At 42.9% G+C, this 12,664-nt stretch overlaps 1 protein-coding gene across 1 annotated transcript in view; it reads right to left on the reverse strand.

The window, feature by feature from the left end:
• Positions 1 to 1,275: 1,275 nt before the first annotated feature.
• The window catches only part of LOC104523686 (pleckstrin homology domain-containing family G member 7), a 33,998-nt gene continuing 22,609 nt past the window's right edge, over positions 1,276 to 12,664 (reverse strand). The window contains exons 10-13 of the mRNA XM_010166353.1: positions 10,030 to 10,109; positions 8,611 to 8,770; positions 3,953 to 4,050; positions 1,276 to 1,383 (exon numbers count right to left, since the gene is read on the reverse strand). Coding sequence (XP_010164655.1) covers positions 1,276 to 1,383; positions 3,953 to 4,050; positions 8,611 to 8,770; positions 10,030 to 10,109 — 446 coding nt within the window. The remainder of the gene's footprint in view (positions 1,384 to 3,952; positions 4,051 to 8,610; positions 8,771 to 10,029; positions 10,110 to 12,664) is intronic.

The following is a 12,664-nucleotide window of genomic DNA, read 5'->3' on the forward strand; positions in this document are numbered from 1 at the left end:
TAAGTAATTTGATTGTGGAGAAGAGTTGAATGTGTGTGGAGCAGAGGTGAATGCTGACTTCCCTGCGAATAATGCGAACAGCTGGAATGGCAGTCCTACATTTTTCAGTGTAGTCCTCATCTGTGTGGCATCTCTGTTCAGTTCCCCCTGAAATAATTTCTGACACTGAGGGGGTGTTCTAAGGGCTAACTTTTCTGCTGAGGGAGACTGGCTGATTGGGAACAGAAGGTGGAGAAAGTGGCAGTCGCTTGAAGTGGCTTTAGAGAAGTCTCCCTTTCTCTCTTGACTATGGCTCATTGCAGGGAATTAGCCAAAGCTAATGTGATGAAAGCACCCTCCCTCTGTGGTAGTAACCTGTGTGAATGTTGTGGCAAGCTGTTTCAGGCTGTTCTGCGGGTCTCTTCCAGTACCTCAAAACCAGGTAAAAATAAAGTGATTAACAGGGTCACACTTCTGCTATATGGAGTACAGATCTGGGATAGCAGTGAAGTATTGAATGGCTTAGTGCAAAAGGAACACTCACGTTTGTGAAGCAAACTTGAACTCTAAAGGCTGCAATGGGTGTTAACAATGCATAATGACAGATCTGTTAATAAGGGGGTGAAAAACCTCAAGTGAAAAAAAAAATCCCAATAAAGTAGGGCATCATTGCACTTTTGTTCTTTGTTTTTATATGTTCTGTAGCATCTCTTGTTTAACTGAATGCTTTATGTAATTATGACCTTTTTAAAAGAAACTTAAATAATATCATTTTTAAAATTAATGGAGAGTCATCACAATATATACTTTTACTGATCTGCCTCCACAAGCTCAATGTTAATGCAAAAACCATGATATTATAATTTAGTAGGTAGAGAGGCATAACTACCGGGAACTAAAGCGACACAATTTTAATTTAATGAGATTTATTATTACAGCTTGAATGATCTCAGAATAACCCTTCTAGACTTTCTGGTGAATGGGCTCTCCTCACCAACATAGGTTTTTTTCCCCCTGTTCCACTTTCTAGGAAATGACAAGCTGTATTGAAGCTTCCCTGGATGGCAGGAGCCTTCCCCTAGCTGAAGCAAAGGAGCATCTAAGAGCAATGCATTTGTTGTGTGGCTCATTTTCTGCCTCCAGTTTATTCCTACATCCCATGGTCAAAACTCTTCACTTCTGTCTAGTCAAGTCAGAATCCTGTTAGCTTCAGAAACTTAAGGCATGCTGGAAGAAATAACTGTGCTATCACCACAGTAGTCTTCCACTGGCTCTGTTGGTGCTTTGCTGATATTACTAAATTTCAGAGGATTCAGCTGGGAAGCAGAAAGCAGTGCTTTTCTTGGTTTTATGTTGTGTGGTGTAATTGAAGATTGCTGTTTCTATCTGTGACATCCATGTTTTCTGTAACAAGAAAAAATAATTTGTAAACCAAGACAATCTAAAGAAGTTCCAGTAATTCAGATACATAAACACCCAGAGCTTTTAGTTTTATTTAGTCTTTCTTCAAGCCCATGCTCATAATTCCTGAAGTGAACATGAATTATACCAGAACCAAGACTCTGCTAGTTACTCAGGCCACTACACATGGCTGGAGTCTGTCTGCGGCCAGGGATTTCCAGTGAAGGTTTATTTTTTGACTGGAAAGTAGGATTTTAATGTTCTGTTTCCTTGAAGTGGTGAGGTTTGCTGCAGGCTATTTCACCTGATTTTGTGCAATATTTACTAATTTTATGCTGTCCCTGCCATTTGGGGTCCCTCTTCCTTTGATTGAGACAGCCTCAGTGCTATCAGCCTCACAAGTTCTGTCCCTGTCCAAGATCTGTCTTGTGCTGCCACATGAATTTCAGGTTCTAGCATCATGCTGACAGCATTCAGCTCTATACCCGCTGTCATCCAGGTATGAGGGCAGGGGGTAATGGCTGGAGAGATGGATTTTAAAATACATAACTTCCTCCTCTCTGTGCTAGTCCAGATGGTCTGGGTTGCAGAAGCAGAGTTATCTCTGAATTGCTGTGATTAGATATTACAAATTAGTTGGCAGCAATACAAGCTTAAGGTCTAGCTGTTCTCCCACCCCAGGATTTTTATTTTGCCTGATCAGGGGCGGATCTCCCTGCTGTAATGCATGTAGAGACACTGAGCTTTGATGCAAAGGGTAGAAACGCCTCAGAAGGGGCAACTTGTTCTTCTTGCTGAGCTGGGATGCTTCAATTTTGTTATTGACCCATCTGGTTGTTTCTTGCGCGTGTTTACACCCTGAGCAAGTTAAATGTATTGCTTCAAAAAGTAGAAAGCTGGAGAGAACTATTGCCTGAACTGTGGGTCTAGAGAGTCCCAGCAGCGGACATGAGCAGTGTCTGCATGCACAAGCTATATGTGCCTGGCAGAGCAGAGAGCCCAGCTTCAGCATGAGGCAATGGCTCTGGCTCCTCTGGAGCTGCTGGTGGAGGAGTGTCTGATGTGCAGTGTAGTGGTGGTGGTTACACAAGGGGGTTTGAACTGTTGAGCTTTTCAAGGCTCAGGCAGGAGAACAGGGGATGGGGGGAAGAGAACAGAGGGCAGGGCAGTGGTATGGTTGGGGTGAGAAGCAGCAGCGTATTTCAGGTTTCTTTTTTCACGTGTCTGCTGAGTATTGGTTCTCTGAGAGAGAGGTGGGAGGGGGGCAAGGGATTCACTGCACGTACATTCAATGCATTGTGTGCACTCCATGTGCAGTTGGTAAAGTGCAGTGTGGCAGTGAGAAGCAGATGGGCAGGGTGAGCTGGCACTTCACAAAAATCAGATCTAAGAGGCAGCTCATAACGGAACAACCCTCTGCTTGGGATGAGTCAATGGGAACATGGCATGCACAGCTTCATTCAGTTTCCTGTCTCCATTTTGATATAGCTTAGCTAGCTCGAGGCCCTGGTCTGATGGTCCTCACCAGTGTCAGTCTTGCCCAGATCATCTTCCTTTCTGCCTTGCAGAATCATGTCAGCTAAACCCATGAGCTCATCTTGGCTAGCAGTTTCTTTAAAAAATGTTGATCATGCTGAGATTAGGCTTCTTGGGAGCTGAAATAAGGTAGTTCATTTAATTCAACTAGTGCCAAAAAGCCTACTTTTCCTACGGCTCGGAGCATCCAAGGTCAACAAAATGTGGTAATGCCACCACATCCAAGTGAAAAGAACCTTTCACTGCTCAGTTTTCTCCTTTGATAAAGTGGACTTGGGAGACATTGAGAGGATGGTAGCCACCTGTTGTGAAGGCAGCTTTGGAAGGGAAAGGTAATATTTCAATAACAGGAAATTCCTGAAAATGTCTATCTATCTACTGTGATTTACTTTTTAAGAGTTAGTATTAGTGGTGGTCAAATTTCTCTGCATTAGATATTAGAGAATGAAATTCAACTTACAGGAGAAAAAAACTGCTCCTGTGAAGTGCCTACCACACCTTCAGATGTTACATACAGTGCTGTTACTAGAAAAGTGATGTGGTGTGAAAATGAGGGGTAAATTTATGTAACAGTAGAATTAATCATACCATCTGTTCAATCTGAAATTGCAAGATGTTTGTCAAACCTAGATGAGCATGATACAGTTTTCTGATCTGAGTACTACTGCATATGAGTTGGGTGGGGGGGGTTGTTTTGGTGTTGACTTCTCTGGAGGGGCTGACACGTCTTCATTTCTGTCACACAAGAAATAGCTTTTTATTTTTTTTTAGCAAACAGAAATGATAATGTTTTTCAACAAGAATACTTGAACTGCTATCAACCCTGATATAAAATTGGTACATGTTCAACAGCAAAAATTCTGTTACAAATGTGTGAGCCAGAGCATTGGGGTGTTATTTTGTTTTCTTTTGCTTTTGGTCACATGTCACAACTGTAATATATTATTATCGCAGCATGGCCACTTTTAGACTGTGATCCTCCTTTAGGGAAAGTGTAGTTGTGTAATTAGAGAAGAACAAAAAGTGTGCTGCTTACCTTGGCAGTCTCTGTCTGAGCTTGTAGCAAGAAGACTGCTATGCATTGACAATACCTGTTTTCATGCTGTATTAGGAAAGCATTTCGCAGGCTGAAGACTGTGGAAAAATATAAGAAGTAACATAAATTGCCTCATGCAGCTGTCAGTCCAATTTTATACCACATTTGATTATGATTAAAGAAATGATATATTTAATCATAACTTCTGATTCTTAATAGGGCAATGCACCCTGACAGAGTTAGTTCATTGCTGTGTGGGAAGCTTTGTTATTTGTGCTGGTGGACGAGAAGCTGAACACGAGCAGACAATGTGCACTCACAGCCCAGAAGGCAAATAACCGTATCCTGGGCTGCATCAAGAGAAGCGTGGCCAGCAGGTAGAGGGAGGGGATTCTGCCTCTCTACTCCGCTCTCGTAAAGCCCCACCTGGGATACTGTGTCCAGTTCTGGAGCCCCCAACACAAGAAAGACATGGACCAGTTAGAACGAGTCCAGAGGAGGCCACTGGGATGATCCGAGGGCTGGAGCACCTCTCCTGTGAGGACAGGCTGAGAGAGTTGGGGCTGTTCAGCCTGGAAAAGAGAAGGCTCCAGGGAGATCTTATAGAGGCCTTCCAATACCTGAAGGGGCCTACAAGAAGCTTGGGGGGGGCCATTTTATGATAGCAGGTAGTGCTAGAACAAGGGTAATGGCTTTAAGCTGAAAGAGGGTAGGTTTAGATTAGATATTAGGAAGAAATTCCTTCCTGTGAGGGTGGCCAGACAGGTTGCCCAAGGAACTTGTGGCTGCCCCCTCCCTGGAAGTGTTCAAGGCCAGGTTGGCTGAGGCTTTGAGCAACCTGGTCTAGTGGAAGGGGTCCCTGCTGATGGCAAGGGGTTGGAACTAGATGATCTTTAAGGTCCCTTCCAATCCAAACCATTCTATGAATTCAAAAAATTAATTCTGCTGGCATTTGTTTTATTTGTAATTACTTTATCATTGTGCAGCTAAGGTGCTTTTGAGTCTAGCTGAGGATCATTAAGACAAGTTTCCATTCAAAGTGGACTAAATCATAACTAATGTTAGAGAAAAACAAATATCAAAAATTAAAGAGAAAGGCCCCATTTTTATTTTATTTCAACAGGTCTATATGCTGGCTGCCACATAAGGAAGTGGCTGCACTCTGGCTGATGGTGGCTTTGGGCTCTCCCTGGGGTGTGTGCATGAGCTGGTGCTGCTGCCCAGGGTGCCCCCAGTTCGCTTCCATCAGCAATGTCTTGGGCTGGGCATGTTGCCAACAGCTCTTTGGTTCCTCCCAAACTTCTACAGGAGAGGTTTATCAGTGACAGCAGCATCTCCTGGGTCCTGCAGATGACTTTGAGCATCATGTAGCAGGTTTCCCTGCAAGGGGACAAATCCGCACCAGCATAGCATGTCCAGAGTGAAGGGTTGGCTTAAGTCTGCTGCAAGCAAGCTTGGGGGAAGGGGAGGGGAAAGCATTTTCAGGTAGCCAAAATCCTGCGGCAGACGGCGGCCGTGCTTGGGTGGGCTGGTGGTAGCAGGGAGGGAGGCACAGCAACCTGTTACAGTGCACTGGATTCACGTGGTGCTGCTATTTTTATCTGGAGTTGACTCTGTAAACGAAGTGGTGGCAAGCAAGGTGCAGGATTGCCTCCTGGCGAGTGGTGGCCCTAAGTGGAGCCCTGCTCCTGAATCCACGCAGCCCCGAGGAGAGCGCAGACCTCCAGCTGCCAAGACAATGCAGCATTTTCCTGTCCACTACAGTTGATATATCTTTTTGATAACCTTATTTATTTCATATAGTTTCCTCTGAAGACTTGTACTATGTACAATCTCTTGTTGCTCTGTAATGCTTCTTGTCCAAGCATTTCCAAGTGCTCTACAGTCAGACCTCAAACATTTCTGGAAGATAAAGTGTCCTATAATACTAGTTTTATAGAAAAGGAAAATGGAGGCCACTTTCCTTTTCTATAAATTTAACACTGGTTAAATTATTGGGGCAAATCAGTTAGCAGCGGAAATTTGTAGCAGCAGAGGTGGCACGTTTCAGAACTCATACCTTATGTCTGTCTGTGATCAATGGGAAATACAACTTTGCAGTCCTAAAAATGTATTTTCTGGGCAGTGCTCGACATCAGGCTCTCAGTAATGTTTTCTAAAAGAAATTCTGTGGCTGTAAAGATTGCCAGTCTTCCATGTAGCAACATACAGGTGGGTCTGGCCCCTTCAAACTTAGTGTAAAGCTTTATTAGTGGAGCAATAACAAGTGACTACAAAGATTAAATCCAGAGCAGAATGTTAAAAGGAAAGTGATTTTTCTAATCAGAAAGTATGTTGCTGCTTACAGTCTTCAGAGATGGATTCCTACTATTACAGTTAAAGTTACTTCTCTTGTACAAGGTCCTGGCCTTCACAGATAGTTCTGCCTTTAGGGTAGTTTCCTGGTGTTATGAGCACACCATTATATCTCATGTCCCTTCACTGTTACATAGCAGGCTTCGGGATAGAATTACCCTGCATGATTGTCAGCTTCCTGCCTGCTGCCTAAAGAGTATTTCTATGATATTGCAGTATATATATATATTTTTCTAGTCCTTGTATTGAGGTAGGTTTCTTTCCAAAGTGAGATCAATCCTCAGCAAACTAATGGATGCAAAAGTACTTGTTACATCAAAAATCGGGGTTTCATTTTTTATTAACATGATGGATCAGTAGAAGTCACATGCTGTCCTTTCTGAGAACATGCTAACTAATCTTTTACTGCTACCAGTAGTTACAGTCTCCTTGAGACTGCAAATAAATTGGCAGCATTCCCCAAGGTCATGCATTCCTGACAATATTTAATCTTTTTTTTTTTTTTCTTCCCTGCAAAGGGACTTTTTCCATTGACACTGGAAGTTTTGCTTGTTGTTTTACACAAAATGGTGGAAATCTGAACTGCAGGCTCCTTAGTAATTTTTCTCACTGTTTTTATTGTACCCCACTCCAAGGGGTCCTGTATTGGGATGGGGCTTCCAAAGTTTTGTAAGACTGCAGGTAAGTAACGGAGACTGCCATTGGTACAGCTGAAATAAAGCTAGTAGGAATATATGGGAGAGAAGTCATGCAGTGAGGTCCAGAGTGTGGGGAAGGGCCATAACCAGTGGCCAGAGCCTGGGCTGAGGTGCAGCAGGTAACTTTGTCTGTTCTGGCTGCACCTGGGTCCCATGGATAAGAAGGTCCCCGGTTAGAATCTCTGGATGTAGGGAATGTTGTCTAGGAAAAAAAATATCCAAAAATCTTATTCCTATCTCCATTATGGCTTATATGGCCAATGTTGTATGTGCAAACTGACGGGTGGCTGCACAACCCTCTCCAGCACCCAGAGGCTGTGGGTGTTGGGCTAGGCTTAGGCAGGATGGTGGAGCTGCCCTCCCCTCCACCCTGTGGGAGAGAGGCAGACAGACGCTGCGTTTGCTTCATTTCTGCTGGCTTGATAGGGAGACTCCTTAGGCAGACAGGAAGTGCCTGGAGCATGTTTAAAGAAAGGTTATTCTTTGTGTTCGTCCCCTTACCTCATCTTTAGTAATTTGCATTCTGCTGCCTACCTTTATTTCCTATCAATCAGTATTGAAGCTGAATGTTAATTACTCTGGGTGAATATATTTCAAGGTTATAATAAATTTTATGGGCTCTAGGTTTATTTTCCACATCTGTTGATTTCCTGCAGAGTACTCTAGCTGCCTGAGCTTTTCTTCCCAGTCTTGAGATTAGGATGGCTGTCAGGCCCTGGAGCCCGGAGATTTGTATTTCTCTTATTTCTCTTTCATATAGGAGGCTCCTGGGATCAGGGCAGTGTTAGACTGAGGTGTGTGAAAGCCTGTATAAGCAGCTCCGATCACGAAGAGGCCTAAGTTTTCACACTTGCTCCTGCACCCAAGGTCTGATTTGGTAACTCCAGGGACATTGCTTTGGTAGGGTAAGGCTGGCCACTCTCTGTGGAGGTTGGTCCTCCTCCCCTCCTCACCCAAGGACACAGCAGCAGATGTTATTAGGGCAGTTTCCCCTGGCGATGCATTTGGATGTCCGAGCAAGGACGCATTGATGTATAGTGGGTGATTTCAACCCTCTCAATAGCTGGTGGGGAGATAAAGGCAGCAGCAGGAGGTAAATCCTCTCTCCAGCCTTCTCGAGAATTGCTGCTGTGCATGTGTGAGGACACCCAGGAGAGCTGTGCACTGGAGTGTCGGACAGTGAGACAACTGAAAAAATGCTGCATGACTACTACAGAACTGAAAATGTACTTAAGAAAGAGACCTGGAGTTCAACAGAGCATGTTAGGACATTTAGGGCAAGGAAATACTTGGTTCATGAGAAAGAAGTGATTGGAGTCTTGATATCTCTTTGGGGTGAATGGATAATACCTGAGAGTTGCTGGTGTGTATGTGAAAGTCACTGTCAGAGGCAGGGGGAGGTAGAGTGTAACATCTGTGTTGGCAGGTCCTGCCTGGGCAGTGAGAGCAGAGCTGTGAAGCCAAAGAGTGCTGAGGCACTGGCACTTGCACTTCAGGCAACCGAGGGTGGTTTGTGGGCAAACAGTGTCTTGTCCTTACGCTGCCACATACGCAACGCGTTGAGGTGGTGTTTATGAAGATGTTCAAATGCAAGTGGGCACATACCTGTAACGTGGACGGGGTCAACATTTTTCAGTATCAGTCTGTCTAGTGGTATGGGCTGGTCTAGAACTGTACAATATCCACCTTCTCTTATGAAGGACTGCAGCTCAGGAGTGAGGGAAGGACAGACTGGGATTAAGCTGGTGTCTGAGCCCCCGTATTTCTGGGAATAGAAAATGAAGTTGGTTAAGTGGTTGTCTGCCATCTGCTCATGAAGTATAGGCACTGAAAAGCCCTAAACTATGTGCTTTTTCTTATCAAAGGTACTCAGGCAGCTTATTTGCCTGAGGTACCTAAGAAAAACTCGTCGGTACCTGGAGCTTTCCTGAAAGGTCACACAGTCCATAGGCAGAAAACCATCAAAGGTATTAAAAAGACTTCTTTTTTCCCCTTCCCCTCCGTTTTTTAATAGCTGGACTTTTTCTCCATTCCTTGGAGGTGTGTTTCCCCATCTCCACTTGTGTACATGAAGAACACAGAATTGCTGTGACTCCAGGGGTTGCAGACCTTCACAGAAGGTTCACCAACACATGTATGTGTAGCAACCCTCAAAGAAACCTGCCTGCAGGCACCAGGTCCCTTGAATTCCTGTTCCCTTCATCCCCCCCTCTTTGCTAAGGGATGGTGTTGCTGGTTTAGAATCTCTCGGCTCTATCTCCTACAAAAACAGAACACCTACTTCTTTAAAAAAAAAAAAAAAAGGATAAAAAAAAGATACAAACTTCTTGAGATTTAGCACAGGTCCACTTAGCTTTAATTTACATCAGCTTCATAAACTTGACTAGCTAGATCTACTCTTACACTGAAATTTTAGGAGTTCCAGGTCACCCAGTGCCTTTTTCTGGTGGCTAAATACAGATGTCTATAATCTATAGAACAAACTCTGTAGCATCTTTCATAAATAAAAATTTCTTAAGAAAAGTCATTATATCTCTATTTTAAACTAGAGTTAAAATCAAGGCAAAGAGAGGACACATACAACAGGCTGTGTTGGAACTGAGAATAAAGCCAACCTTTCATCTATGTTAGTATTTCACTGTTTTCTTCCTTTTTTTTTTTTTTTTTTTTTTTTTTCCCCTGGACTGAGTCATGAGGGGAGCATTAGAAAACTTTTTGCATTCTTGAAACTTTTCTGGGCTTTGGGAGTCTAGCAAATCAGAACAAGAGCAGGAAAATATCAAGGTCTTGTAATGTAAATTCTTCCTGTCATAGTGTTCCTGTAACTTACTGAGCCTAGAAGCAGGGTTTTGGATCAGTGTTATGGTTTGTTATTAACACAAGCAAGTATCACCTGTCCTTTGTACCAATTAGTCATCTTGTATTTTTATTGTTAGATCAATCTTCCAAAGTGCATTCAAAATATTTGCTAAGCTAAAAAAAACCCATAAAACAGCAACTCTGTATATCTCTATCCATTATTACCTTTTTGTTACGTTTAATTTTGGTAATTAATAGGAAATCATCGAATAGGAAGAGGTAGATGTCAAGGAGTCTTGTGCTTTCTGAGGAGGAAAACAAGAAAATAAATTTTATAGTGTGACTATTTTAAGGCATTGCTGCTTCTACGATGAGGCACATCTATGAATCACTGCATCTTACAAAATACTTTTAACAAAGAAGCATGATTTCCAACATATAGTACACGTCTATTCATCCCCTAGCCTGCACTCTCAAATGCAGTGCTTAAAAATTATTATGTCTCTATATGATTTTGGCTACTAATACTTTTACCTTGTAGCATAATGTACCTCATTATGAAAAAACCAACTCCTTGCCTGCCAGGAAAAGTGACCCAGATCACCTGAAATACCTAAAAATACAACAATCAGCATGCTATAAATTAGCAAATCCTACACGTTTAACTGTGAACCTTCTGAAAATGGCAGAGATAAAAGAAATAGGGAAGTGACACCTTTTCCTGGTACTTTTAAATACTGGTATGCTGCCCTCTTCACAGGCTGTTGCAGCAATGAAATGTTAATAGCACCACAAAAGCCTTTCAAAATCTACACAAAATAGTGTTGGTTTATCTTTTCCTCCTAGCTTTGAGTTCATGAGGATGTGAGGAAGATAACAATGAATGTCTGTGAGAATACTTTGAAGTCTTTTAGGCTGATCTCCAAGCCATGTTGAAAACTCAGGTATTATTCTAAAAATAATAGGCAACAATTTAACAAAAGCAAGAGTAATTTTTTAAGCAACTTTTTTTTTTTTTTTAGGAAACCTGGACTCTACTGGATTTGCAGAGTTTGGTCCTTTGACCTCTTCCTTGTTTATGGCTCCTTCTATCCCATTGCATGAATCTTTCTTTCATTTCCATTTTTGATCTCAACTTGCTGTCCTATTTCATTTCCGGAATGACCTATTTTCTCTGCTGCAGTGTCATCATCTTTTCTCTGTGTAACTCCAAGATGCTTTTAGCTCCATCTGCCTTAAACCAGCCGTTAGGCAGTTGAAGACAACAGTAATATTTTCCCTGAGCCATCTCTTATTACATCTGAACAAGCCCACTTTTCTCAGCTGCTCCTATTCTCAATTACAGAATTATAAAAAACCCCATGCAACTGTGGTCTCGCTGATCTCAGTTTCATTCAGACAAGCACAGTTCACCTTAACACCAAATTTGTGTGAGTCTGTTCAGAGCGGTGACTTTAGGACATGCTGCTTTCTGTTGTGTGGCATTATATTTGACTTGTGATTTCATTTTTGTCTTGAAAGATATTTCATTCAGACAAGTGGCCAAGTGCCAGACATTTTTATATTGCAGATTGCAGGCAGCTGGCTCTTTTAGTGGGTAAGAGTTATGCTCATACCTCCTTCTCAATTTTCTAATTACGTATTGCAGAAAGAAATGTGGATGCTTGATGGCCACCCTTACCTCCCATGTTGGGGGTTGATGTCTCATCAAGGGGCAGTGAGTGCAGAGGGAAGCATTGGCAGGAGAGGACTCAGTAGCTTTCTTTCCCCTCAGCGTGCCACCCCCTTGAACATCATCAGCAACCTTTTCTTCTGCTCCCATGTCCCTGATGATGTGCTTTCTCCTCTGCTACTATAATTCTCATGTGGGAAGAAAAACAAAACCACTGAAAAATAAACCGTGTCCCTTTTGCTGCTTCCTTTATAACAGTAATACTGGTGGTGGGAGACAAAGTGTTGTGCTTATTCTCTTCATCTCTGCTCCTGAGCAGGTAGTGAAGGAAATGTAAGACATGGACTGTGCTCCTTTCTGTCAAACCATTGCTACAGCCCTGCAGCCACTGCGGCATGCAGCTTCCAGCATCCTTTCAGATGATGGTTTTCTCCAAACTGCCTATGCTCTGCTTCCTGCTTATGCAAGGTGGAAATCCTCCTCTCCTGCACAGGTAGAGATTCTGCAGCAACTTCCCAGCAAGCAGCCTGTGCCCTGATACAAAATGGTGCCTGTGTGTCTGCAGACCGGAGTCTCTGCTCTTCCAAGGTAATAGACAGCTGCGAGCAGTGTTGTAGAAATCAATGTGCTCATGTGGGACCACTGTGCTACCTGTGGAGTTAATGGTGTGTTGTGTGAGTGCTCTGTTCATAAAAGGGAAGTGACCTGGCAGGATAATACCTTCTTGTTCCAAGGTATCCATCAAAACAGCAGAGATGAAGTATGAAATAAAAATAGGAAAAAAAACTCTGGACTTTTCAGTAATTTTCAATTAAACACATAGCGGATATGGTGCCAGAGAAGTGAGGCATGTTGACATCAGTCCCCAGGCATGTGGGGCATCTTGTATAGGCCAGTCTAAACTTCTTGTTTTCCTATTGCCACGTTCTTGAACATGACAGTAAAATGCTCCCTTTGACTGGCAGGCATTGGCGAGTCAATCTGATGTCTCTAGCACCTGGAAGACTGAATATCCAGATGTGACAATAAACAGTCATGCAGATTACTCATCCTTTTGGTGGTTTGGCTGTTTTTCAGTCTCTGACAAGCTTTACATTTGCTTTTTCTTTCCTGCACCTGCCCAAATACTGTTGCAGAGATTCATTCTGGACCTGCCATAACAAAATATGGTTCTCTTAAGCTACCTGC

The sequence above is a fragment of the Antrostomus carolinensis genome, unplaced genomic scaffold, assembly GCF_000700745.2.
Source record: "Antrostomus carolinensis isolate BGI_N321 unplaced genomic scaffold, ASM70074v2 scaffold13804, whole genome shotgun sequence".
In the NCBI taxonomy this organism is placed as follows: domain Eukaryota; kingdom Metazoa; phylum Chordata; class Aves; order Caprimulgiformes; family Caprimulgidae; genus Antrostomus; species Antrostomus carolinensis.